The 27,567-nt window shown below is 40.2% G+C and overlaps 2 protein-coding genes across 14 annotated transcripts in view; one reads left to right on the top strand and one right to left on the bottom strand.

Annotated features, from left to right (window-relative positions):
• Window positions 1-14,626, top strand: part of MBTD1 (mbt domain containing 1) — a 67,774-nt gene extending 53,148 nt beyond the window's left edge. For 7 of the 13 annotated variants that reach the window (XM_089537675.1, XM_089537623.1, XM_089537604.1 and 4 more), the window contains one exon: window positions 10,342-14,626. In XM_089537675.1, coding sequence (XP_089393801.1) covers window positions 10,342-10,460 — 119 coding nt within the window. In that variant the 3' untranslated portion in view covers window positions 10,461-14,626. Of the gene's footprint in view, window positions 1-2,158; window positions 2,398-6,044; window positions 6,412-10,341 lie in introns of those variants that run through there. The other 6 variants (XM_089537693.1, XM_089537643.1, XM_089537683.1 and 3 more) reach the window with 4 other exon arrangements.
• A 2,957-nt stretch (window positions 14,627-17,583) lies between these two features.
• LOC149322244 (nucleoside diphosphate kinase) lies at window positions 17,584-23,958 on the bottom strand. Its single transcript, XM_089537550.1, has 5 exons — window positions 23,850-23,958; window positions 20,955-21,090; window positions 19,790-19,891; window positions 18,748-18,860; window positions 17,584-17,865 (listed from the first exon to the last, which is right to left on the bottom strand). The coding sequence occupies exons 2-5, from the start codon at window positions 21,081-21,083 to the stop codon at window positions 17,748-17,750; spliced, it is 462 nt and encodes a 153-aa protein (XP_089393676.1). The 5' UTR covers window positions 21,084-21,090; window positions 23,850-23,958; the 3' UTR covers window positions 17,584-17,747.
• Window positions 23,959-27,567: the final 3,609 nt, after the last annotated feature.

Genomic DNA, 27,567 nt, shown 5'->3' with positions numbered 1-27,567 from the left:
GACCTATCCACACGTCATGGCAAAATCTATAATTTTGGCCCCAAAACCTGGCCTCAACTTACACATGAGGTCGACTTATAGTTGAGCATATATAGTACTTATTTTTCTTTACTTAAATAAATCAAATTAAGAGCCCGCCTGGTGTAGTAGTGATGTAGTGGCTTTGCAGTTAAGATGCCAACTGATGACCGCAGGGTCACCAGGTCAGCAGTTCAAGACCCAACTGCCACATGATGAGTCACTAGTCCCAGCTTCTGTCAACCTAGCAGTTCGAAAGCATGTAAAAGTAGATAAATAGGTACCACTTTGTGTCTCGGTGTTTAGTCATGACCACAAAACCACGGAGTTGTCTTTGACAATACTGGTTCCCTCAGCTTAGTAACAGAGATGAGCACCGCCCCCTACAGTTAGATATGACTAGACAATAATGTCAAAATGAAACCTTTAACTTTATAGTGTAGTGGTTTGAGCATTGGATTATGGCTGAATTTGCACTGCTATCTCACAAAACTCTAAATCACTAAATTCCATAGCATTGAATCATGGCAGTTAAAGTGGTCCAAACTGCATTATTTCTGCAATGCAAATTCAGCCTATGACTCTGAAGGCAGAGTTTGAATCCCTGCTCAGCCATGGAAACCCACTAGATGACCTTGGCAATTCACATTCTCTCAGCCTCAGATGAAGGCAAAGACAAAATCCCTCTGCAGAAATATTGCTAAGAAGGTCCTGTGGTAGAGTTGCCTTAGGATTGCCATAAGGTGGAAATGACTTGAAGGCACACAACAACTCCTTAAATTAAGGCAACCATGATAAAGAATTTCTGCATTTTGTTTTGTTTATATTTTCAGTCTAATATGCAACACCACTTGTGTATGAAAAAATGTCCACTAATGAATATTTACCTCAGTGGTACGCAAACTTTTTACCCTTGGGACTCCCCATTATATCTCCATGTGGACAGTTGTGCCCTCCCTCAGCGTAGTAAATGAATAAAAATATTTTGTTTATTTAGTGTGCGTTTTTTAATTCGCACATTCATGTATATTCATATTTTAACTTTATAAGGAAATAACAGTTAAAATTAACCCAACCCATGTAAATTTTACATATAAAAATGTTTGGGAGGAGGGGAAAGATAAGGGATCAGGGCCTCCCAAATCTTGAGCCACCCCTTAGCAACCCTCCCCCCCAGTGTAGTCCCACCCCACCATTTGAGAACCACTGATTTTGTTTATTGCTTTCTGTAGATAAAATAGCACCACATGGAAAAAGGATACTGGCAACTTTTGTTTCCAAAGTCCTTAGACTTTGCCTTTTGGAAAATCTGTAGAACTGACCAGGCTTCAAACCTAGAAAACATGCCTAGATTTCCCTTCCTTCTGAATTCCAACTAATGCAGAATTCTGGCATGAGGTTCTTCCTGGATATAAAATAGTTCAGGTTTTGTTGGAAACTTCACAGAATCCATGTTGGATTCTGTCCTGTTCCTAAGAGGTCCTTCCTTTGACACCTACAGAATTTACTAGGCCTTGACATGACTATGTAACGTATATCAATGATGATTCTGGTGTTACCCAGCACATAAAACAAGCTGCATGACATTATTAGGCCCCAGATAGCACTCCAGATAGGAATACAGTGACTCAAGTGGTTAAGAAGCTGACTCTGTTGATTGCAAGATCCGGCAGGTTGGCAGTTCAAGGCCTGGATGCCTCATCATGGGGTGAGCTCCCATCACTAGTCCCAGCTTCTGCCAACCTAGCAGTTCTGAAGCATTCAAATGCAAGGTACCACTTTGGTGGGAAGGTAAACAGCGTTCTGTGTAATCATGCTGGCCACATGATCACAGAGTAGTCTGACAACGCTGGCTCTTCAGCTTAGTAACGCAGATGAGCACCGCCCCCTTCGGTCAGACATGACTTGACAACCTTGTCAGTGGGGAATACCTTCACCTTTAGTACACCACATACACGGCAAGAAAGATCCAATTTGCACCATGCAGCAAATTGCAGTGTGACATGGTGGCCACTAACCAGTGAGGAAATATGGATTCTGCAAAATTACTTCTGCCAGAAGAATAGGTTGAGAAAGACAGGAGACCCTAGGAAAACCTGTGCCCAGATTGGAACATGTTTAATTTATCCTTCTTATCCAGTTCCAGCTTTGCCTATCCTTGCTTCTTGGGTTGTTCTAGCTATTGGAGCATATGTATACTAGAGTTGCTGGTAAGAGAGAATGCTCCAACTCTGGCTGAAGGCTTCACATCCTGAATTGCAATTAGCTGTCTTTTCTCAGTAACCATGTTGAAGAACTATGCACTGTTCAAAACAGTCAAGATGCTAAATCCAGCTCATTGCACATCCCCATCTTTCTGCCATTCCAACATCTCTACAGGTGCATTACTCAATGCTTATTCACCTTGCTAGTTTAAAAACTTATATGTATTTCCTGAAATTGTTAAATTTTGTTTGCATTTCCAATGTTAAGAAAGGTAAAACTTGTATTTCAGCAGTGCAGATGTTCTTGAAGAACATGTGATATCTCTAAACCAAGCTTGCTGTATATACTCATGTATAAGTCTAGAAATGTAGGTTAAAAATTGACCCAAAAAACCTGAGTCGAATTATCCATGGGTGAATGTAAGTACTGTATTTTAATGCATATGGTGAAAGGCAAGAATTTAATCTGCCCTGGAAGCACTGACCTCCTTCTACTCTCTCAGCCATCCAGCCTTTAGTGTGTGCACAAATAGTTATGTCTGCTGGAATTTTGTAAGTTCTTTGGCATTGTTTTCCTTTACTTCATCCTTTACATCCTTAATTACACGTGCCTAAGTTTTACCCTTGACTTGTCCATGGGTCATATCAAAATCCAGAATTTTGGCCCAAAAACTTGCCCTCAATTTATATATGAGGTCGACTTATAGTTGAGTATATACAGTATTTTAAATATATATTTTTCTTAATGAGTATGATTTCTCTTGGAAATATAATGGTGCCTCACCTTGCCCTGAATATCCAGGGTAGTGGATAAAATTGGTGCAGCAGCAGCTCATTGAATTTCTGAGGACTTGGAAGAAATACACTTGCTTCCTTTCTTGTTACGTTCACCCAAATTAATTAAGGTCCAAAAGACACTGCAGAAATAATCGAGTTTGAGACTGCTTTAACTGCCCTGGCTTAAAACCTTTTGTGTCAGAGAGCTTTGGTGCCACCATAAATTATACAGTCGGCCCTTCTTATATACTGACTTTTTATACATGGATTCAAGCGTACACAGTTTGAAAATGTTCCAAAAAAGTATAAATTTCAAATATCAAACCTTGATTTTCCATTTTTATAAGGGACACCATTTTGCTATGTCATTACATTTAATGGGACTTGAGCATACACAGATTTTGTTATCCACAGGGGATCCTGGAAACAAACCCCAGCATATAACAAGGGTCCACTGTAATTACCAGGATTCCATAGTATTGAGCCTTGGCAGTTAAAGTGGCATCAAACTCTTTTATTTCTGCAGTGTGTAAATTCCTTGTATTTACACTATATAGTGAAGCCAGATTTGCTTATTCAAGATGATTCTTTATTTTGGGGCAAACTTCTCTCTGGTCATTCTGAAGAACTATATTTATGAATCATTTTGGAAGACCAGAAAACACTTACTTCACAGAGATGAAGTGAATCCTCTGTAGTTTCTGTCAATAATCTCTTAGGGTAATTCTTTGCATTACCTGCTTCAAATTGTTTATTCATATCAGAGATCCAATTTGAATGTTTACTGTCAAGAATAGATGTAGTTTCTAAGCTTAAAGCTGCCTGCTATTTTAATTACATATTTTATGTATACTGTATGCATTTCAGAAACAACCATATAAGAAGACTAATCAATTTCTTAGAAATGCTATTAGCAGTGCTATCTTTGCATATATGATGAAAGTCCTATTCTAACAAGACATATGAAAGCTTTGATTGTGTAAATCTGAACTTGATTTTTTTTTTAAAAAAAATCTAATTATGTATTATACAGAGCACAAAAAACACTTTCCTAATATTAAGGACTGACACCCCCCCCCCCAAAAAAAAAAAAAAAAGGAAAGCAAATTTTACACCCTTGATTTCTATTAGATGAACTTGTTTCACATAACTATGCCTGCCAGCTCCATTTATTCATTGTAATTGTATTAATAATACTCCATTTTTCTTAGGAGCTCAAACTGTAATGTGCAGGCTTCCCAACTCGTCTCATGTCAGGGGACTGATCAGACCCAGGTGGCCTTGTCCTGTGCCTTTAGACCACACCCATTATGTCAGTAAAGTGCAGATGTCAGTGATGCAGAACCAACATAGATTTATATCTTGGGCTGGCACTCTTTTGGGCTTCCTCTTGACAACTAAATTGCAACATAGTTCTTTAACCATCCTAAGAGGTTACCAGCATACTATGAAATCCTGTGTACAAGTGAGCCATAGGGATTGCTCTTACAAATGCAGCTTCTCTAAAAATAGTATGATGGTGAAAAAGCTTCCAATGTTAAATTGCTACATCCCCCTCCTCTGCCCCCCCCCCCCAGCTATAAAGGGCACTAGCCCAGTTTTTTACAGTGAATGTAGTAAGCTTAAGAGGAGGTCCCCTTGGCAAAATCGGTTTAACTGAAATGTGTTGAACAGTTTATCTGGAATAAGGTTTAAGTGAGAATAAAATAATGAGTATGAACAACAGGACTTAATATGGGTGTTATTTCTAAGCAGTAATTAACATCTGTAACTGTGCTCCAAAACACATGGTAGAAATAATCCAGTTTGTTTTTACTGCCCTGGCTCTGTGCTGGGGAATTCTGGAAACTGTAGTTTTGGGACACTTTTAGCCTACTCTGTCAGAGAGCTCTGGTGCTACAATAAACTACAATTCCCAGGATTCCGTAGCACTGAGCCAAGGCAGTTAAAGCAGTTTCAAACTGGATTATTTCTGCAGTGTGTTTTAGACTTGAGTCTGTTATTGTCTTCATTTCCCTGATGGCCTCCAACTGTTACTATACTTTTAAAAAAAGGAAATGCTTCTCTTCCCCTCGTAGTAATTCTACTCTATATGTAGTTTAAGAGAAACAAAGCATTTCAAAGTTCTTGTTTATTGAGTTTTTGCACAAAAGCCTGTCCTTTACTAATCTTAATCTTTCATCAAAACAGCTTCTTTATCTTTGTTGCTAATAGTCATCAATATGCAGCCTCAGTGTCCTTGAAATATTTGGCAAACTTGGGATTTGCAAGATGGACCTTTACTTTACCACACCAAGCTGAAGTTATAAATGTTCCTATTGGTTAAAATGGGCCTGACAGAGAGTGACACCTAAATGTATTTTTCTGGCCAATCTGCCTTCAGAACTTCCTCTGTAAACTGGGATTTAAGGAAGAATCTAAAAGACAGAAGATGCTAAAAAGATTGAGGCCCTAGACCACAGTTCAGAGTTGTTACATCCATTTCCACAGTTTCAGTTGTAGAGTGCAGTTAGTGTGTTAGTCATTAGTCTTTTGGGAAGTAAAGCCATGTTGGCATGCTAGTCATATGACTCATTTTTCATGGTCATTGTAGCCCTGAAATACAACTACCACCTGCATCAAATTTGGGTGGAGTAAAGTCTGGGACAGATAGAATATGAAGCTTGCACTCTTGTTTTCTTTTCTGAAGAAAAGCCTCAGCAGTTCAGGTTGATTAGCCTGTATTTGATCATTTATGATGCTCCTTCCCCTTTTCTCTCTGTGTAGATGATTTGTGACTTTAAAGCCTTTTGTAGAGTGGATATATACCTACACAGGTGGATTACACACTTGCACAGTTGGCAAGGATGTTGCATTTCTATACTGTCTTTAGCAAACAAAATTGAAAAAGCAAGCTTCTTCAATATGTGATAACTGTAGGAAATATACAGGTGTTTTAGAGATAAAAATAGCACTGGATAAATATTAGGTTTGTAATTTGTAGAATATGTATAATCTAGCATGTAATTTTTAATGCCTAAATTTTTTTCCCAAAATTTTGTTTAGCAGAGGAATGTGTGTCAGCAAGGAAGATGATATAGAAAGACCGAAGTCAAGTGGCCTGTATGTTTTAGTAAGGTTCCAAGTAGCAACTGATTATACTTTTGAGACGATAAAGCAGACTCTTGTGTTTTTAAAAGACATTGATACAGATATTAATAGTGGAAGCTGCAATACTGGATCAAAGCAAAGATCAGCTGAACTTGCCATCGTATCGTCCAAAGTAATGCAAGCCTAGAAGGATACAGCAATTACAGTATAAACTGCTCCCACGTTCCCTTCTTTCTGACCATGGCTGTTGGTTATTTTTATTCATCTTTTAGTTACTTCATCACCAGTCATTTGAGACTACATTAAAACAGATTCCTTTGTACTCTTTTGTGCTTTTTATTTATCAATATTGTGTTTTGCTGCTCTGGTCCCTTAATATCAATATATAATGTTCAGGCAGCTGTTGATGGCCATGTGTTATATCACAATTTTAAACAGCAGAGGGCCTCATTTTTTAAAAAAAACTGTCTGAATTAGGTTTGGGTTTTTTTTTCTGTATCAGATAGAACACATTTTCCATTACATGTTATGTTTTGATAGCTTTCTCCTATAGCAATTAATGGCGAGATCATTTTAGGTTACATATGTTGGTGTAGTCTCTAGTTATGCTGGCATATGTACTTTGAGGGTGTTGGGGAAGGAGGTATTGGATATCTCTTTAAAGCTCCTTCTCTGGGTGTGCAGTTTAGTGGGATCTTAAAGCCAGAGTGTCTCTTCCCAGCCATTGCTTGGCTGCAGGGAAGTACATGGGTATGTTCCAGCTGTACCAGAGTACATGGGAAAGAAGGAGCAAATTAAGGCTCATAGTAGCAGTAGGTTCTTCTTTCCCCAAATGTTCATGGGCAGCTGAAACATGGCCAGGCTCATCTCCACAGTTGATCAGTAGCCAGGGAGATGGAAGTGTGCCCAGGAGCCCTCCACCCCAGCTGTTGTGCATCTGGCAAAGAAGCAAAGAAGAAGGGGTAGCCGCCATTTCTGGATGATGGTGTAAGAATGGAAGCAGAGATTCATGCTTTGCCAGCATGGATAATGGATCTTCTCTAGTATATACTTCCATAAACAGCAGTTCTCAAAATAAATGTATTGGAGTATAGAATTGCTGATGTCAAATATCAGTGATTATGTGACTTCTTGAAAGCACTACTTACTGTTCATTTGCATATTGATTAAACATTATTTTTAATGGGTTCTCTTGTTGCAGTGTTATAACATAGACACCAAAATTTCCTATAAAGCTAAATGTCGAGTAAACCATTAAGACAGAAATAAACATGTTGCCATTTCTGTAGAAACAGAACTGATGTACATTTTGACACAGAAAAGGGCTTTCATCCATGTAGGGCAGCAATTTAAAATGCCTAGGATTTTTCCTCTGATGGATTATTACTTGGTCTTCCCAAGGGCATTTTCATAGCTGATCTAAAAGTTAACCTTTTAAAATGTGAATTGCTTATTGAAGATATATTGTAATGGTGAAAAGAGGTTTGTTTAAATATCTACATCTAATATTAATCCTGCCCTTAGAAAAATAATACACTGGGAAAATAGCATTAGCAAATACATTTCTTTACCACTTATCAGTGCACTTAAGCATTCCTTAAACAATGTGAAGTTGAAGGCTTTCATGGCCGGCATCCATAGTTTTTTGTGGGTTTTTCAGGCTATGTGGCCATGTTCTAGAAGAGTTTCTTCCTGATGTTTCGCCAGCATCTCTGAAGATGCCAGCCACAGATGCTGGCAAAACGTCAGGAAGAAACTCTTCTAGAACATGGCCACATAGCCTGAAAAACCCACAGAAAACTCATTAAACAGTTTACAATGTGTAAGCTAATTGTCCCCAACAAGCTGTGTACTCATTCTAGCAACTTTGGAAGGATGCAAGCCTGAAAGTCTGAGCCCCTAGCTGGTATTGAACTCACAGTTGAGTGGTTGCAGTACAGGCATTAACCACCATGCCACCAGGGCTCTTCCCTGGAAAAGCTAGAGGAGAACCAGTGGATTTGATCCAGACTAGAACTCAGTGGAGGTCTACTGGCAATAGGAGACAGAGGTATTTCTCCAGTGTCCTCATTCCATCAGTAACCCCCAGTACTACCTCCTTTTCTGCTTCCAGAGGTGCTGCACAGGTGAGAATCATGCAGTCCCTCAGAGGTTGTACATTGGTTCAGTGGCTAGGAATGAGCTTAAGCAATTCTTGTAGAGCCAGATGGTTTTCATCCCTTATGAAGAAGGCCCTGGGTTTGAATTAGTCAGAAATTAAATGAAGTGGTGTACCACCACAACCACACCCCCACACAACATTTGGAGTTAACCTTTTACAATACTATAAAATACACATAATCTGGCAAGGGTATCCTGGGTGGAACCAGTGTTCTATATAACCATCTTTTGCCTGTTGTGGGTTGTCCTTGGTGTAAAAAAAAGTCCTTATGCCTTACCTAGCACTACACCTATAACCATCCATATGTAATTGAATCTGTGGAAACACCAGTTTGGTGATTCCAGTATTCCATATACAAGTTGCAGGATCTGGGCTAGTGGAGAAGAAGTGTTGCTGTAATAAAACTTAAGACTTGGCCTGTCCTATTTTGGAACAATTTACTTTGTGCCTGCATAAGCCACATTTCATTTGTAACTAATAAAATTTTATGTAGCCATGGAGAAAATACATGATTTTGGAATAGGTTATGGGATAGGAGATATTGTATGTTTATGAGAGAGGGACAAGTCTTTTATTGCTTACTTCAGTTAACAAAGTGGCTGACAAACAAAGTTTTTTAATGGTCACTCAGCCCCACTTTTCTTCCTTGTTTTTTGTTTTGCTGGAAGCTTTTAGCAGCATGGGGAGGACAATAACAAAGGGTTGAAGAAACACTAAGACTTTGTTTATGGTAGCATGTCTGCAATAAAATCTTGAACTGGAAAAGAATGGGATTCTGCTCTAGCTGATTATACTTTAGCTGTGTGTGTCTGCTTGCAGCTGTCAACATGAATAGCAACTGCCACCAGGATCCCTTACTGATCATACATGAATAGTAATGAAACAGGAAAGGAAATAGCACATAAACCTGTGAAAGGGAAGCTGCCTCACCAGCAGCCTCTCCACCACCCCGACCCTCGCCAGCATGTTAAGCATGCATAGATCTGTAAATTTGATCACCAAAATGGAAATTGTAAGAAAATTGGAAGTTGATGAAAGAAAACAAAATCCATCACTAGATGCGTTTAGGGAGAAGCCATTAAGTGATCTCTAGAAGGCTTAACATGTTTACTTGTGCAACAAGTTTAACAGGTTTACTTATGCAAAATTAATTCACCTGATTGTTTCTTTTCATATATTTGTTAGTTTTGGACAAAAAGTTTGCAGAAACATGTTGAACTGCTGAACCTATCTCTATTCTTTCTATGTTATTTCTGCCTCTGCTACTCAATTTTTTTGTTCGAGAATTAATGGCCAGGAACACATCTACTTTGTTAACTGATGTATACCTGTATATTTTTCTTTAGAAACTGTAGTTGTTAAAGAGAACTAGCATGGTGTAGTGGCTTGAGTGCTGGACTAGGACTCTGAAAGTCCCAGGTTCAAATCCCTGCTTGGCCATGGAGAACTACTAAGTGACCTTGGCAAGCCACACTCTTTGAGCCTCAGAGGAAGGCAATGGCAAACCAGACTGAACATGGCCACATAGCCCGAAAAACCCACAAAAAACTACAGACTGAACAAATCTTGCCAAGAAAACCCTATGACAGGTTCATCATACAATCACCTTATGTTGGAAATGACTTGAAGGAACAAAACAACAAAATATGTTAAAGCAGCAATTTTTTGCACCCTTACCTGAGTCTTAGCCCATTTTAAATCAAAAATGACTTTTCAACTCGATGTATATAGGATTATACTGTAAAATACAGGATTAATTCTACTTTTTTACAAAGTTAGAAAATACTAATAATTGTTAATCAAAATCTTTGTATCCCCATGCCTTCTTTTCCCTTTGTTTTTATTTTTCTAGTCATATTTTCCAGTTCACTCCGTCAGTTTAGTGCATTGCATTATAGGCACACAATCTAAATATTTGCTTCTCAGTGTTACATTTGGAACTTGTAGCTCTTGTTAACTCACAAAAGTAACAACAGACATTGGAGTCTTTCTTGAAGTTTCAGTGTCTGAAATGAAAGAAAATGTGTTACCACCCACAGTGTCTTCAAAGGTTCACCAGTGTTTGTTTTTAACCACCTTTTTCATGTTTAGTATCCTCACTGCAGCTGAAGGAGGAGTTGCTAGATGGAGAGGAGTACACTTTTCTTCAAGGAGCATCTGATCAGGAAAGCAATGGGTCAGCCAGCCACTACATCAAACAAGAACCCTAAGCACCAGTCGGGGCAGGATGGTACAAAGAAAGAGCCTTGCTTCAGGCTGAACTTCTCATTCTGATGATAACAGTTTGAGGACTTCTACTTAAGGGCACTTTGCTAACTGCAGAAAAGATTTCAATTCAGAATTTTTTGGAGGATGAGGAAACTATTTTAGTGGGAAAGAAGATTTTTTCAATTTATTAAAAAGTTGACACTTGTGTTGTATTTGAAGCTTTTAAAAGAATTTTTGTAATATTTTCAAGTTCAGATTTATTGTGCATTGTTTAAAAATGAGATTCTAATTTTTTGGTAAAATTTAAAAGCTTAATTATAGCAGGATTGCAGGAAACCCTTTGAAGAAGGTGAGATGGTATAGTCGAAAACACGAACTATTTGCAATGAGTGAACCTTCTGGTACAAGCTGGGAGATTCTGAATTTTAAAGTTACACTAGTCATACCCTGTCTTTTTCACAGTTACATCACAAGACTTGAGTTTTAGAGTGGTGAATACATATCAAAATAAGTTGGGAGAACAGAATCTGAAATGCATGTCTCCAGGAGGTAGCAACATAACTGACAGGAGCCTGCTTACGCTTCTGGATAACCAAGCTTTGGTCCATCTAGCTGAAGGTCATTGGCTCATGGACTGGATACAAGTGTTCATCAGATTTTGAAGTCTTGGATAATCAGCAAAGTTTTAACTAGAGTGGTGATCAGATGGACATGACTTTGGGACATCTTTCCTTGTTCAAGGAGAGGGAGATAGATTCAAATGTCCCCCCACCAAGATGATAGTCTTGATTTCAAAGGTGTTGCTACTGAAGAGGTAACAGCAGAAGAGAAAGACAGAAGTCTGCTCTGCTTTGGGACACAGCATTCGTCTTCCCTAAGCTTGTTATGAATTAAGCTAGCTTGCCTCAAGATGGCTTGGGTCCTGCTTTTGGCATTATATTTTCTGTGATTTGGCTGCTGTTGCTGTTGTCAAGCAAAATGTTTTCACAAGTCTGTAGTGACTGGAGTGATGAATTCCCTAGAATCTTTCCAAGAGAGTTACATCTATGTGGATATTAACAGATGGCTTCATTCACAGAATTTAATATGCTGACATTTCCACTCTGCAGTGTTGTGACAGGATGATGTGTGTCAAAGAGTTTTGCTTTTACCAGTAAGGTTCATTAACTAAACTCTCAGGAATTAACTGCTTATGTTCTCTAACTGCTTCTGGGTATAGTAAGTTCTCCTTAGAGAAGTGTAACTCAAATTCTTGACTCTTTAAGGTAGGATTTAGAAGAAATTAATCCTATAGACCAGCCTCTACACTCTTTAAGGCTTTATGACAAGCAACTTGCAAAGCCCCAGAAACAATTGTTTTGGCATATAAAGGTTTGAATTTTTAAAATCGCATAGAAAGTTGAAAACCAGCAATTTTGATTCTTTTCTTGTTTATCTTGCTCTATTGTTGGGTACATACCATAGGTGATATGCAAAGGTTTACCACATTCTATGCAAGAGGGGATAATGGTGTAAAATTTTGTAGTAACTACTGGAAGTACATTTTTTCTGTATAGTATAGGAATGTATGAACTGTTTCTAGCCGCCCCCCCCTTTTTTCTTTCTTACTTTTTTTTTATTTTTTATTTTTATTTTTATTTTTTATTTTTTTTGCCATATAGCTAGGCCATTTTGGACAGTTGCTTCATGTATACATATTTTAAAAACTGAGTATCGGATGTCAAATACTTGTGAATTTAAGTGGCTATTCCATATTTTTTCTTAAAAGATGATGTTTATGATTCACAGGAGTGGGAAGCGATATGGTCTTGACTAGGCTACCCTTTTCTCTTGGATGGAATGCTCTCCCCTTCTACAAGTGCTGCACTTCTTCAGTTTTAAAAGCAGCTCTTCATGTCAGAAGAGGGCTGCTCTTGGAGAAGGAGAGCAAACAGCGCACGCATGAGCATGCAGGTTCACTAGATTACAACCAATGTTTTCAAAAGCTATAGTTGAGGTTGCCTTGAGATCCCTTGGACTGCCTGCCTTCTTCTGAAACATTTTTACTTGAGAATAATATTCCTTTTAAGCCAATGCCTTCCAAAACAAGGATGACCCTTACCATAATAAGACCACTGTGTTCAAGGGAAGAATTATCTAAAAGCAAACTTAAGATTCTAGAAAAAATTGTAACTAAAACATGCAGTCCAATATTTTTCCCATATGGAGGCGAGATTCCCTCAGCTTTGCCCACACATTATAAAGGTGATAAATTCCATACATGACTGGCAGGGTCAAGACTGTAGTGCTCAAGGTCCAGCATGTGGTACCTGTGTTTGTTAAAGAGTGTTTAACTTCAGAGGACGTAATTAGAAATTGCACAAGTATTTCTTCCGATTCCAGTAGGGACCATCTGCATACCTAAATCTTTGCAATGTGAAAAGAGATTCAGAATAAAGCGTACACTAGAGTCCTCTTTTATGAGCAGCAGGCCAGCATGAAAGCTTGGACTTGTGTATAACTTCATTCTCTTATCTTCATAAAATCCAAACTTGAGCTTGAACCATCACAACATACATTCTAGGTGGAGTTGCCCCCTTTTTTCCTGGCATAATGTTGCACCTTGAGCACCTGCCTGATGGGCAGAAATTGAGAAGGTTTCCTCTTCACTGCACATTTTATGCTAAAAAAACTTTATTAAATTTCTGCCAGTCATGCAACTGTAAAAAGGCAGAGAACCTTTCTCAAGATCAAATGTGGCAACCCTCCTTCTACCTCGGTTGAATATGGCAGCTCCTGGAAAATATATATAGCCACACTTAATCTGTGCCATACGTAGCCCAGAAAATTAACGTGAACCAGTCTCAAAATATCTTGCCGGAACTTATACACCTGGAATCATGCTTCAGGGTGATAAATCTTGATTTGTGCTATATTGCCAGTCCTCAGGTTTTTGAAGGTAGCTCTGCATATTTATGTCAATTTTGTGGCACTGCCAATCTTTCTAGCTTTGTTCCATTCCTACCTGTGGGTAGGATAGTTAATCCTGATATATGTATGTGCATATGACAGAAATTTTAAGTATGAAATCTCACTTTTGTTCTTAAAACCAAGTTCTAATTTAAATGTCATGAAGCTTTCTGGAATGAGCCCTTGTTCTACATTAGTTGCCTCGGTCATTTTTGTTCTCTGTGTTGATTCTAAACAATGTTTATTTGTGGCCTCTTTTAACACAGCAGATGATTGGATGACAGTGAGCTTTCTTAGTACTGGTTCAGTTGCTTTGGTATGCATGCATTTTGGTATTTACTTTAAGAACATTCTCTTTCTATTTTACTGTGAACAAATTAACACAGATCAGGAGGATGCTGGGATGGGAGTTGATCAGGTGGTTGAGGTCTGTACTGATGCTAAGGCCAGCTAATAATTTCAGTATTTGGCATAAGGCAGGATTTAAAATAAACAGAACAAGAAGGCATCACAAAGTGAGCTACATCTTAAGTGCTCCTTCTTTCTACAGCTCAAAATTTTACAGCTACCACTTTTTCATGTTTTACATTTTCTTGCTGAATCTGAGGACAGCAAAAGCAGTTATCAGCTTCTTGTTCTATTGATACTAACACGGGTTTCAGTGTTTGTTTGTTTTTATTGTTGTCATTTTTATGTGAACACCTTCTCCCATCAATATTTGTATTATGGTGCTAATATATTTGATAACAATCCTTTATTGGAAAGGGATTAAAACTGTGATTAAATTGATTTGTTCTTTTTACTTTTCATATTTAAGTAAGGCCTCAACCATTTATAAAAAAAAAAAAAAAAGAAGAAAAAAAGCATCAGCTTCTGCTTGGAAAAACTGTTTCAGGGCAGAAGTTTTTAAAAAACGTATTGGGTTTTTACATAATTTCTGTATGTATTTGATATATAGATCGATATCTGTATAAAATTAATCTTTTATTTTCTTGGTAACTTGTGTGGTCAAATGGGAGCATTTTAAAACCTCTAATGAAATGTACATAACTCAGTGAAAAATGCTTTTGAAAAAATAATGTTACTTTCATTTTTACCAGACTGCAGATTTTCAAGCATGGATGTGAAAAAAAGCATTAAAAATATAACTTTGTGTACAAGATGAAAATAATTCACTAAATTTGCCTTTTTTTACACAGAATAAAATGTTAAAGTAAAACCAGCTATATGGTCTTCTTTTGGTCTGTCTTCAGGAATTTCCTTTTTAAAAACATACTGGAGATTTTCACTTGCCTCTCCCTATCAAGATATTTTTGGGCTTCTAGCTACTGCATTAATTTGGTTTTGGAAAAGCAGGGCTAGGCCGATAGCACACAGAACCGAAACCATGAGCCCGAACAAACAGGCCAAAATAAAGCTGCCTCGGGCCACTTTGGAAGTGTGCTGTTTAAATGATGTATGCGTCCCAAGAGGCCGGAAGCCACGCCAAAGCCATGTTCCATTCCTAAGGACTAGAGCGCAGCTTTGCCGTAGTATCTGGCCTCTTAAGATGCATGTGTCATTTAAACAGCATACCTCCAAAGTGACCCAAAGCAGCTTTATTTTGGCCTGTCTGTTCAGGCTCTTTAACTTTATTTTAGGCAAATTTCTCCCTTACTCTAAACCTAAGGTGGTTAGAAGCAAAATCTCTTCATCTTGTCTGGATTCAATTCCATTTGATGAATGCTCATCCAGAGCATGTTAACTCACTCAAGTATTCTCATAGTAAGTACCTAGTGCTTCAGCTTCTGTTAAGTGAAACACACATGCACACCGCTCAGAAAGATTCCAAAGATCCTTTTCCATACAGGAAAATCAGTAGCAGTAATTAATGTTAAATTAAGGTATAAAAAACAAATATCTATTCTTCAGCCATATTATTATTTTATTGAACTGAAAGTTCAACTTTTGTGGACTGTTGGACAAATTTAGAATGCTATTGGACTAGGACTCTGGAGACCAGGGTTCAAATCCTAGCTAGGCCATGAAAACCCACTGGGTGGCCTTGGGCAAGACACACGCACTCGGCCTATGATGATGGCAATGGCAAATCTCATCTGAATAACCTGCCAGGAAAACCCTATGATAGGGTTGCTTCAGGGTTGCCATCAATCAGAAACAAATTGGAAGGCACACAACATTGTTGTAACTACAAAATGGCTACTGTGGGGCCAAGCACAAACATGAAACATACTAATCTAGTTGAACAAAATTTCAACTAGAAATTGCACATATGTACTGTTACAAAATAGCAAGAAGGGAAAATAGTGTATGAACCCCTACAATAAACTGTAGCTGCTGTTTGGTATATGCTTTGACAGATCTCTTGTAGAAGAGTGCAGTAATGCAATATGCAGAGACAAAGCCTGGTTAGAAAACAAATCAGCTGAACCTGAAGCATCTGGAGTTGTACCCAAATTTTGTTCAACTAGTTTAATATGTTTCACTGGTTTGCTGTGTAATGAAGTCTGGATCCAGACCATGCTGTTCTAAACACAAACCTCTTAAGCCATTTAAACGATGTTGAAAACTTTGTCCCTCCTTGTAAACATTGACCAGCTATTAGTGCTGCTAAACCTGATTATAGAAGTTACTCTGCATACCATCAATCAAGAATATTTCCTTTTGTCAAAAACACACAAGTTTTTTTGTTTAAATGTCCTTTTTGGATTCTTAGTGAGTATACAGATGGCATACAGTTGAGTCTCAGTTTACACTGTAGTGGCATTCCTGGACTAATGACATAAACTGAGGTGGATATAAAATGAAGGGTATCATTAAGGACTGGGGAATATGGTCTGATGGCACTGAAATAGCCACCAAGTTAGTGATTTCACTAAATATCCACCAATTTTAAAGGTTTAAAGAGGTTTTTGGTACCCATTGTACAAGAGTGTTTGGGTTAGAGCATTACTTTATTAATCTTACTCTGGGCCCCTGCTAGAAAAGCATTTACAGCTCTAAGGTACCAATGTATGCCTTCTGCCTATTTAACAGACAGATACAATAACACTCCTGTCCATCTAAGACTATCTGCAAAACAGGGGAAGTGGAGAATATTAAACATTACCTTTTACATTGTCCTCTATATATCTCCTAGACAAAGGTTTCTTGAATGTATTTTACATTCCCTTTCCGACTGATCTTGCCTTCAGCAGATTTATGTCCTTTAGGCTGGCAACAATGCATTTGTTACTTCTATGATAGCAAAATTTGGTTTAGCTGCTAGCAAGATTAGAATCAATTTTCTCGACTGGAATGACAGCTAGAACCATTCTAGTTTTATGTTCCTATTGTTTTATCATTAATGATGTATTATTGTTTTTCGTTGATGGGCCTCTCTTATTAATTTTACTATGTTGTTTTATTTGTAGTTGTTGTGCCTTGATCTTTTTATACTGTTTTTGTATTTGCTGATTGGATCTATTTTATATTGTCATGGCTTTTAGCTTTTAACAATAAACTTCTGTATGTATGTAAACACCCACCAATTTTAAGAGTTTTAAAGCATAAAAGAGGACACATTTTTATCCTAGAGCAAACCCTTTTAGACAGTAAGATTCCATTTGATCATCCTCCACCTAAGCAAGCTGGAGAAATCCCTTCCTGTCATAGCAAAACTCCCATGTTTTCATTTTTTTAACTCTTAGCATCAATTCTAAGGAAATCAATTCTTCCAAGATCCCAGTCGTCGTCCCCCCACGACCTTCCAGCAATGCCAACATGCCACTTCCTTTCTCCTCTTATGCATTATGGGTAAGACTTTCATTTATTTATTCATTTATTTTAGAAACATCATAAATTGGGACACTGCAAATTGAGACTTGCTTGTAGTACTGCTAGAAAACTTGAGCTTTTGCAATACAGTGGACCCTTCTTATACGCTGGGGTTTGGTTCCAGGATCCCCCATGTATAACAAAATTCATGGATGCTCAAGTCCCATTAAATATAATGACATAGCAAAATGGCGTCCCTTATAAAAAAATGGAAAATCAAGGTTTCATATTTGAAATTTATACTTTTTTGAACATTTTCAAACCGTGTATGCTTGAATCCGTGTATAAGGGCCAACTGTATTTATTGCAATGCTATGACTTTCATCTGATGACATTTCTAATAAATATTCAGTAGAACTGTTCACATACATCCTTTTCTGTTTATTTAATAAGGAAATACATGTGTTACCGATATTTTATTAGTGCCAATAATCACAAAGATAACCGTGATAATTGCTCCCATATCAGTTGAATGGAATGAGATGCTTCATTGGAAGAAGGCACAATTCATTTTAAGGTCTGTTTTATTCATAAATCCAGTCATGAGCACACAATTTGAAGTCCACAAGTTCTGCAGGCTTGAACCACAGGTTGATCTCTTTCTGAGCACTCTCAACAGAGTCACTGCCATGGATTATATTCCTTCAGAGAAAACGAAGAATTCAGTTATAAGACTTGTATGGAATTGGCTATTTTTTTGAGTCTGTAATGGACTACTCACAGCTAAGCCTACAACACTTGAACTTCTATTTTTTTTATAAGCCTAACTACCCCACATTTTCCAGTTATGACCTAACAATTTCTCAACCACACACACATTAAACACATCAACTTCAATCAATTAAGAGTAACTGCTTAACTGTAATGGTAGCATAGCTCTTTATATTGCCATTCATATAGAACAGATCTACCATCAAGACCTGAAAGAAAATGAACAGTTGTAAGCATGGCAATCAAAGTAGCCCTGAACAAGCAAATTAGCCTGTCCTGTAACACAAAAGTACAGCATTCTGCTTGAGAAATATGGGTGCTTTACAGACTGCCCAAAAAGGGCGGTCTTCCAGCGTTGTCATTTGCTGCGCGGAGGAGCACCAGCAGCCAAACCGCATGACTCCTCTGCGCAACAAAAAGAAGCTGCAAAATGCAGCTTCTTGCAGCGCCCTTATGACACCACAAGGCGCCAATGGCGCACTTGCGGTGTCATAATGGTGCTGAGACGTGCGGACGCTAACATCCACTACGTCAAAATGGCGGCACCCATGTAGAACGGGTGCTGCCATTTTGTACGCACTCGGCGTGTACTAGGGTTAGGGGCGTCCAGAAAGGATGCCCCTTTCTAACCCTAGTACGTGCTGCGCACGTACTTTCCGCCCGTGTGGAACGGGCCGCAGATAGGCTATAGTTATCTCCCTGATGAAGTCTCTTATCCTGTATACTTTCTTTTAAAGAGCTTAAAAACTAGTAATATTTTAACAGCAGCTTCTAAATATTATAACATGCAAAAAGGTAAATTCTAATACCAACCTTCCCACTTGAATGCAGAAATCACCACGGATAGTGCCAGGCTTAGAATCTGCTGGGTTAGTTTCTCCCAACATGAGCCTGCCTGTCTTCACAACATTGAGCCCTTCCCAAACCTGTAAGAATAAACTTGCTTAGAAAATGTGTATTGCCTGTCAACTTATGGTGATCCCATGAATTTCACAGTGTTTAGGCAAGTATGGCTACCCACAGTATTTTATCAAAAGAAAGAGCTAAAAGTTTTTTGGTGAAAAAGTTAAGACTTTTGAAAACCTAGGGAAGTCCCTGTTAAGCTAATTCAGGCATTTAATACACATGGCAACAAAGGAGCTGAACTCAGAGAAGAGCAAATGTAAAGCCACTAGAGATGCATGACTTGACTTATGGTTGTAGCAGTTAATACTCTGGAACTACTGGTAATTAGGACCAAATGGAGACACTGTTTTCCGTAAGATACCTGGTTTCTGAAGAAGCATCAACAGCTTCCCTTAGGCTCCAGTCTTCTAAAACACGTTTACATCACAGATGTACTGTTAAGTCTCAGAAATTCCTCTATTTGAAGAAGTGAGTAATTACATTGAGATTTCCCTTAAGTTTTTACAACTTAACCTTTCAACTTGAAATGGGGAAGAAAATGTTGATTTGATTATTCAGGAAGAAGTCTACCATTTAGACTGCCCAACCCTGATAATATTAGATAATTCCTACAGAAAAGAATTCAGAATTGAAGTTTTTTTTTCAAATAAAGTATATCACCTACACATTTTATTCTATTACCACAATACAAGAGACAGATTGTTAAGTGAGAGGGAATGGGATTTATGTTCATATTCCAGAAGAAAACTGCAAAATGACTACATTCCTGAGCTGACTCATTGTTCCCTATTTTCTCTTTAATAAAGATTGGTATGGCCATATGTGATGAGGACTAATGGAAGTTGCAGTTGAAAGAATACCTGAGGGCCATATGTTCATGTCCCGTGGTCTAAAGGGAGTAAACCTTAACATCCATAAAGTGGCTGTGAATTCATATATGGATACTTACCATGGCTACTATAGGGCCAGAATTCATGTACTGAACCAGACCAGGGTAGAATGGCCTATCTTTCAGGTCAATGTAATGCTGCTTGAGGAGTTCTTCAGAAGCCTAGAGAGAAACAAAGCACAGCAACAGATTCATACCCTATTCCAGTGATGGCGAACCTATGGCACGCGTGCCAGAGGTGGCACTCGGAGCCCTCTCTGTGGGCACACATGATCTTGCCCTAGCACAGAGTTTGCCAGTTTCTTACTAGAAAAGCAGAGGGACGTGGCACTTTGCAATAAATAAGTGGGGTGTGGGTTGCAGTTTGTGCACTTGATCTGTAAAAGGTTCACCATCACTGCCCTATTCTCAGTTACAAAAAGGAGCTTCTTATTTACCCCTACTTTGAATCCTTTCACAATGTCTGAAAGACTACTATGTCATACTGCAAGTAATAAGATACATATAACTAAACTTACAGTTAGGTTGTGACAAACTGGTACCTTATATTTGGAAAGTCAGCTTCAAGAGATCTAGCAAGGCTATTGCTGAACAGACCACCTGTTGCTTTACCCAGTACAACCTTCATATCACAGTCATACAAGTTTATTTGTACTGTATTTCACAAGTTGCTTCAAGAAGAAATAGAAAATTACTAGGCAGATCAGTCTGAAGATAAAACTAAATCAGCTGAAAGGCTACACTGTTACTATATCAAAAATAATTAGGACACATTTTTGTCCTCTTATCTACCTTCATATGCGCCAAGTACGTATGTACAATGCTTATGATTTAACATGCAATATAAATCAACTGAAACTTAAAAACTGTATGGCCAACAGTACATGTTGAAATATTTCAAGCTACATCACAAATAATCAATTTAAGAATATGCTAAATCACACTGTGTTTCCTCTTCATAATCCACCTTTGATTTTGTGCTGTCTCTACAAGCCTCCCATCTTAACTCTCTTCCTCATACAAACATATGTGTGCAAAAAAGAACTTGGGGGGGGGGGGGGGTAACATGGCAGGCCTATATTTATAGCCCTCTATATTGATACAAGACTACTGCCAAGATGCTGTGCATGCAGCCCTGTTTCAAATAACAGCAAAATTTTTGTGCATATAGTCATTAGCTTTTACGCACAGAGGTTTGCTGCATGCACATAAAAATGAAACTTACATGCAAAAATTTCATAGCTACCAGACGAAAACCCTTCTGTTCAAATCGTTTGATGATGTCACCTACTAATCCCCGCTGGACTCCATCAGGCTTGATGGCGATGAAGGTGCGCTCTGTGTTTGGAGCCATTATTACACTGCAAGAGAAACACAAAGAGAACCCAGTAAGAGAGCAAGAGCCAGTCAGACCATCTTTACTTTAAAGAAAAGTGACAAAGAGGAACCATCAGCAAGATTGTATATGAAACATATGAAAGAGGTACTGTGAAGGAAGGAAGGGCTGAGTGAACCAAGTAGGCTTAAACTGAGGGGAAACATGACATCCCTCTTCAACTAGCTGGAATGGCTGTTACCAAAGGTGAGTTGTTCTCTGCTGCTCCAGAGAGTATGACCAAATCAAACAAGGAAGTTACAGGGCAGGGGATTTCTAATGATAGGAGGTTTCTTGTTAGGAGAAAGCCCAATCGTGTTAGATCTTGGCTTTCTATTTGAGTAGAATGTCTCCTCTTGGTCTCTGAAGAGTTCCCTGCCTTGCACTGTGGCGCATAGATATGTCCTAGTTTGCTTTTGCCTATGTAGATATGTTACAGTTAGGGGAAAGTCACAAGTCCTCACTACGTGGAGCAACCACCCCTGAAACCGCAGAGCAAAGGAAAGGAGAAAATCCCCTGCTCTCCTTTCCTTTCTCTTTCCAGGCTTCCACCATTTCCTTTATGCTGTCCCATCCTTATTCCAGCCTTCTCTTCATTCCCATCATCACCCACAAAACTTATCTGTCCCCTCTTTTTTCCCAACCTCCACCCCTCCTCTTCCTCCTAACATTCCTTCAAATGAATTGCAGTTTATTGTATTTGGGAGGTAGGTTGGCAGTGAAACCAGTCAGGGAAATGTGCATGAGTCCTAGCAGCTTTGACTTTTCCGGATTTTATTATTCACAGATTTGATTAATAGGTTCTCTCTAGTAATCTCTAGGTCCTCTAGAGTCACTCTGCTGGAAGATGACCATAAAATCTCACTGGAGGACCTAGAGATTCCTAGAGAAAATGCTTCTCTAGGCTTTTTTGTGGGGTCTTTGGGCTCTGTGGCCATGTTCTAGAAGAGTTTCCCACTGACGTTTTGCCAGCATCTGTGGCTGGCATCTTCAGAGAATGCTTGCCTGGAAAGGACTTGGCTATATATATTGTATGACCTGGAAAGGCAGGAGTGATTTGGATGTATATTGTTTGTTGCTAATGGCAGGCCTCAGGGTGGGAGGGTCTGCACAAGAGGATTGATGTCTGCTTGATAGTGCTCATTGTCTGCTGGGAGATTTCTCATTTGCATTTGCAGTCTCCCAGCAGACAATGAACACTATCAAGCAGACACTAATCCTCTTGTGCAGACCCTTCTACCCTGAGGACTGCCGTTAGCAACAGAACAATACTCATGCAAATCACTCCTGCCTTTCCAGGTTCACACAATACAGTCATCCCTCCATATTTGCGGCTTTGATATTTGTGGATTTGATTATTCACGGATTTCATTAATATGTTCTCTCTTGGACTGTCTAGGTCCTCCAGTGCAACTCTGTGGTCAACTTTAACTAAAAGTTGCACGGAAAGACCATCTGTAGCTACTCCAGTGCCATTCTATGGTCCATGTATGTTGGACATTGACCATAGAGTTGCACTGGAGGACCTAGAGATTCCTAGAGAGGTGTCCTCTCAGGTAAAAACAGTGTTTTTGTTATTTGTGGTTTTTCCATATTCACGGGGGTCTTGTTCCCCTAACCCTAGCGAATACGGAGGGACAACTGTATATATACACATGCAAATCCTTTCCAGGGAAACATTCTCTGAAGATGCCAGCCACAGATGCTGGCAAAACATCAGGAAGAAGCTCTGCTAGAACATGGCCACAGAGCCCAAAAGCCTACAAAAAACTATGGGTGCCGGCCATGAAAGTGTTTGAGTTCACTTCTCTAGGCATCTGTAGGTCCTCCAGCAGGATTCTATGGTCCGCTTCTGGTGGAGATGGAGGAGCTGGAGACCCCTAGAGAGGCATTCTCTCATGCTAAGAGGTGAGGCTTTGTGTCTGCTGTGTCCCAGTGTGCCTGTGCCCCAGGGGATGCGGAGCCCCACCGCTTTCTAACTTCCCATTGCAGAGAGAGGCCATTGTTATGCGGAAATGTTACACTTCCTATGAAGCAGGGCCCCAGATCCTTTGCCCTGGAGAGGGCTTGGGAGGCAGGGCTTTTGGAGCCTGGCCTCCAGCCCTTCTCCAGGACGCCTCTGTCTGGGAGGGACTTCAAAGTATCCTCCCTTTCCAGCACGGCTTCCATTTCGGGACGGACTACACTATTATTATTATTATTATTATTATTATTATTATTATTATTATTATTATGCTGCTGCTGCTGCTGCTGCTGCTGCTGCTGCTGCTGCTGCTGCTGCTGCTGCTGCTTGTGTCTCCGCAGGGCCCTGGGCCTCCTCCTCTGCCCAAGAGCGCCTCCTGCTGCTGCTGCTGCTGCTGCTCCGGAGTCCGGACGTGGCCGAGGGGAGGGGGCAATACTCCTCCTCCTCCTCCTCCTCCGCCGCCATGATGCCTCTCTCTCTCTCTCTCTCTCTCTCTCTCTCTGCAGGCAGCCCTTCTTGGTCCCGGCTTCACCGCAGGCTCCCCCCCCCCGAGGGCTCCTGCCCGGGGGAGGCCAAACCCTCCTGGCTCTCGCTGAGTGCCGCTGCTCAGGGACTCCTCTGGAGACCAAAGGCCGGCCGCAGCGCACTCCCGCTCTCGGGCGGGGCTGCGATGGCGGCGCCGGGCCCTTAGGCGGAGGCCCCAGGGAGCCAAGGGCCCCCTTCCACTGCAGGAGCACTCGGCCAACATGGCCGACCCCTCTCCCTCTCCTCCCGCCCCTCACCTGAGCGAGAGCGCGCGGCGGAGACCGTCTCCTTCCTTCGGGTCCTTCGGGGGAAGAGGCGGAGCCAGGCCCAGAGCCAGGGAAGGAACTAAGGCTCCCTTCGGCGCCTCCTCCTCCTCCTCCTCCTCCATTTCCCCGCCCCTCCACAGACACAGGGCCCGCTTGGGCTGCATCCACGCCGGAGACACAGCCCCCTTGGGCTCCGCCTTGGCTCTTTCTGGATCAGGGCCATATGGGACTCTGCAGAGAGACGGCTCTGGGCCACAACACACTGCAAGGCGGCCATCCAGGGACTCAGGGATACTGCCTATCAGGGATGCCTTTCTTGTGGCAAGCTTTGGGGCTCCATGGGCTTCTTCGCCAGGCGAGAGGAGAAAGAAAGGGAGGAAACAACGGGAGATGTTAGTCAGATGCCATCATGCTCTTTCAGCCCTTACTAGAGAGGGGAGGATGGGGAGGAGGATAGCTTTTGCAGGCAGGCTCCTCCTCAGTCTAAGCGGCTGGCAGCATGAGCTTCCCTAGACTTCAGTCTGCTTCCTCAGATGGATTTAGTGGAGTGGAAATCAGGGACAGACAAATGTATGCCACAGATACGTCGGGATGTACCTCCAAATTCACAATCCTTTGGGTATGGAAATGAAGTCTCAAGTCCAAGGCTAAGAATGGTTGTTTGTGGAGAAAGACATAGCGGTTGGACATAGAAAGGAGATGGAAGGCCAGTCTGGCCTTGGAGCCTGGGCTGCAGGTGGGGAGGACACAGGAGTGTAGGATGTCCCTCTGAGGATGGGGTCAGAGAGAGATGAAACGCCTGCAATCAGCCAGGAAGCCTTTGGCCCCCTTCAAGCCACTGCTCAGGGACTCTACTTTAGGGATGAATTTGGTCGGTCAATAAAATGTATCACTGATGGATTTCTATTAACCCAGGATTGCCTAGCACTGAGCCAAGGCAGTTCAAGTGGTGTCAAAGGGATTATTTCTTCAGTGTAAATGCAGCCTTAGAGGAGGTTTAAGGCTTTTAGCCTCAGTGAGGTCAGGATGGCCAGACATCCTCCTTTTCCCAGACATGACCAGCCTTCTCTATGTAGAGGACTCTTGTAGGACCTTTGAGACTTGCTGAAAGAAGTTGGCAGCATGCGTTTTCCTAGACTTCAGTCTACTTCCTCATAACGTTAGTCTGCCTGGTCAATGGTTGGTTGCAGGCGTTCCTCTGTTTTAGCAAATTCAGGACATGCCACAAGTCCACAGATTTCCATAAAGTAAAAAGGGTTAGCTCCCTTTCTGAATTGGAATTATCAACAATCTCTACTTGTGCTTTGAAAGCGATCTACTCTTTCTGATCTTCCTGATCAGGGCTGCAAGTTCAGACTCTGCAGTTAGAGGTGGAATGCGCTGCACTGTTCTCAAAAGTGTTACTAGGTTTACAGTCTTACACCTTTTCATCAAGACGTCCCACTGAAACCCCTGGCCCTGTATCTGACCAAACGTGCATTACTGTGACTGTAAATGACCTTTGGTGTGGCTATATAACTTCTTTGTCCTTCATAGAAGAGTATTTGCTAGTTTTATTAATATCTTGTCTTTCATCAAAAGAGTTCAAGCTACATGCCTGTCCATACCCTTTTCATAACATACCTGTGAAGTAGGATAGGCTGTGAGTTAGTGGCTGGCCTGAAGTCCTCTGGTGAGCTTCATGACTAAGTGCCATGGACCTAGAGTAGGAGGAGGTTGTGGGGGCAAGACCTGGAGGGAGAGCTAAGCCCACTCAAACGACAGGCAAAACTGGACCACCAAGATCCTATGTAGTTGAACCTCCTCAGGCATTAGCAAACAGAACTGCAATAAATGACCAAGCACCAAAAAAATACCAAGATAGTGATGGCCATTGAGCCCTCCTAAGAATAATAAAGCCTGCAATCTGCTGTACTGCACACTTACTTGGTATAATGCTACACTAAACACATGCAGGGCAAACTATCATATGACACACACACAGCCCCATGACTTAAAATTATTCATATGGCTCCCAGGGGAAATCAGTCCCTTGAGTTGTTGATATTCATCCCTCTATACCATTTCTCAAAATCCACCCCCTCCAAATATTTTATTAGTGCTGGGGGTGGCAGTAATAGGCACAATACAGATACTCCATAGTAGAGGATATTCAAGAGGGCAATGACTAGCAGGAAAACTGTTTAGCATCACTTTGCCCCCAGTGCTCTACTCTGGAGAGATGTACAGCTACTTTTAAGTTTGGCGGGAAAGGAGAGTACAGTTGATCCAGTCATTAAAGATAGTTTGGTATTCAAACATGCTAAACTATGGTTTACAGCAGGAGAAGGGCCAGTGTACATGCTTTGTGTTCAGAAGGTCTCACTATCAACATCTCCAGTTAAAAAGATCAGCTAGCAGACAACAGGAAAGACTTTCCCGTTGTTATATTGCTGGAGCCAGTCACAACAGATAAGAAGGATACATATCTTGGGTTCATTTTTGAGAAAACAAACCATATGCTTCCAAATGCACAGGCAACTCATAATTGTAGCTGCCCATTTGCCTTCATTTTCTATCAGTCTCTGCACTTCAGTCTCCTGAAGCTTTTTCAGGAGATTAATTCACACATCATTTAAATATCTAATTATCATCAACAATAGCATTGAATCCTAAGTTAGGTGAACTTCCACTGATATCAATGGGACTTTAGGCATGGCCAACTCACATCATTTTAAATGGGAAATGATATTGTGGAACCTTAAAGTCTTTTATTTTCCATAAGCTTTTGGGACTGCAACACAGGCATCAGTGCAGGTTTATTTCACAAAAGCTTATCCCAAATAAAAAATGGTCAGTCTTGAAGGCATCACCAGATTCTTTGTTGTTTCAAAAGACTAACATGACTGCTCCTCTGGAAATTTTTGCAATAGGAACACAGTTCAACAACCTGGCTCCATCCATGATCTGCAAACTTATTTTAAACCATTGTTTCTGAATTTTGGTTTCCTGCTACACCACAAACTTTTTCCCCCCGGTCCAGACACCCTCCCAGATCATAAATGAGATTGCTCAACTCTGGTTTGGCATGTTATCTGAACTGAACCTGTTTGTGTATGTTTCATCTCATAATCCTGATAAGAGAAGACAACATGCATGTGGATGTAATAAAGAAAATGGATAGCTCAGCTGAAAAAGCAGCGGTTCTGTAATATCCTTATTTTCTAACAGAATGGCAGAAATGAGTAACAGAAGGACAGAGCTTACTGAATGGCCTCACACATTAATCTTCTTTTCTCATAAAAGTACATTTCATAAGCAGCTATATCTATCATGCCTTAAAATGACACAAGTGAGCAACGCTAGGGCGAAGGAGGGGGAACAAAGGAGTAACCATCTGTGTAAAGCTTTATTTTCAAAGTGATATTGTAACCCATGCATATCCATTTGGAACAACATGGTGTTCAACTCAACATAGGAAGAATTTGCATCAAAATAAGTCCTTAGCAAAAGCTTATACTCAAATAAACTGGTTATTCTTTAAGGTGCTACAAGACTATTCATTTTTATATTGAAACAGTAACATGGTTATCTTTGCTAACATTTGATACACTATATACAGCTTCATTACAGTACAACTTTTATCATTCTTCACTATGCGGTTATTTACTTGGTATACCAATTACCTTATAATGCAGTGGTTTACCAGACTTAGAGCAACCATCACTTT

This window comes from Sceloporus occidentalis, unplaced genomic scaffold (genome assembly GCF_023333645.1).
Source record: "Sceloporus occidentalis isolate IW3139 unplaced genomic scaffold, rSceOcc1.0.p SCAF_1, whole genome shotgun sequence".
NCBI lineage: Eukaryota > Metazoa > Chordata > Lepidosauria > Squamata > Phrynosomatidae > Sceloporus > Sceloporus occidentalis.
The sequence above is the reverse complement of the archived record's forward strand: the minus strand, read 5'-3'. Positions and strand labels throughout refer to the sequence as shown.

Coding starts and splice junctions, on each gene's coding strand:
- LOC149322244 (XM_089537550.1), bottom strand. CDS start 21,083: ATGGCTCCAAACACAGAGCGCACCTTCATCGCCATCAAGCCTGATGGA. Junction 19,892..20,954: donor TAGCTATGAAATTTTTGCAT/GTAAGTTTCATT, acceptor GTTTCTCTCTAG/GCTTCTGAAGAACTCCTCAA. Junction 18,861..19,789: donor CTGGCCCTATAGTAGCCATG/GTAAGTATCCAT, acceptor TTATTCTTACAG/GTTTGGGAAGGGCTCAATGT.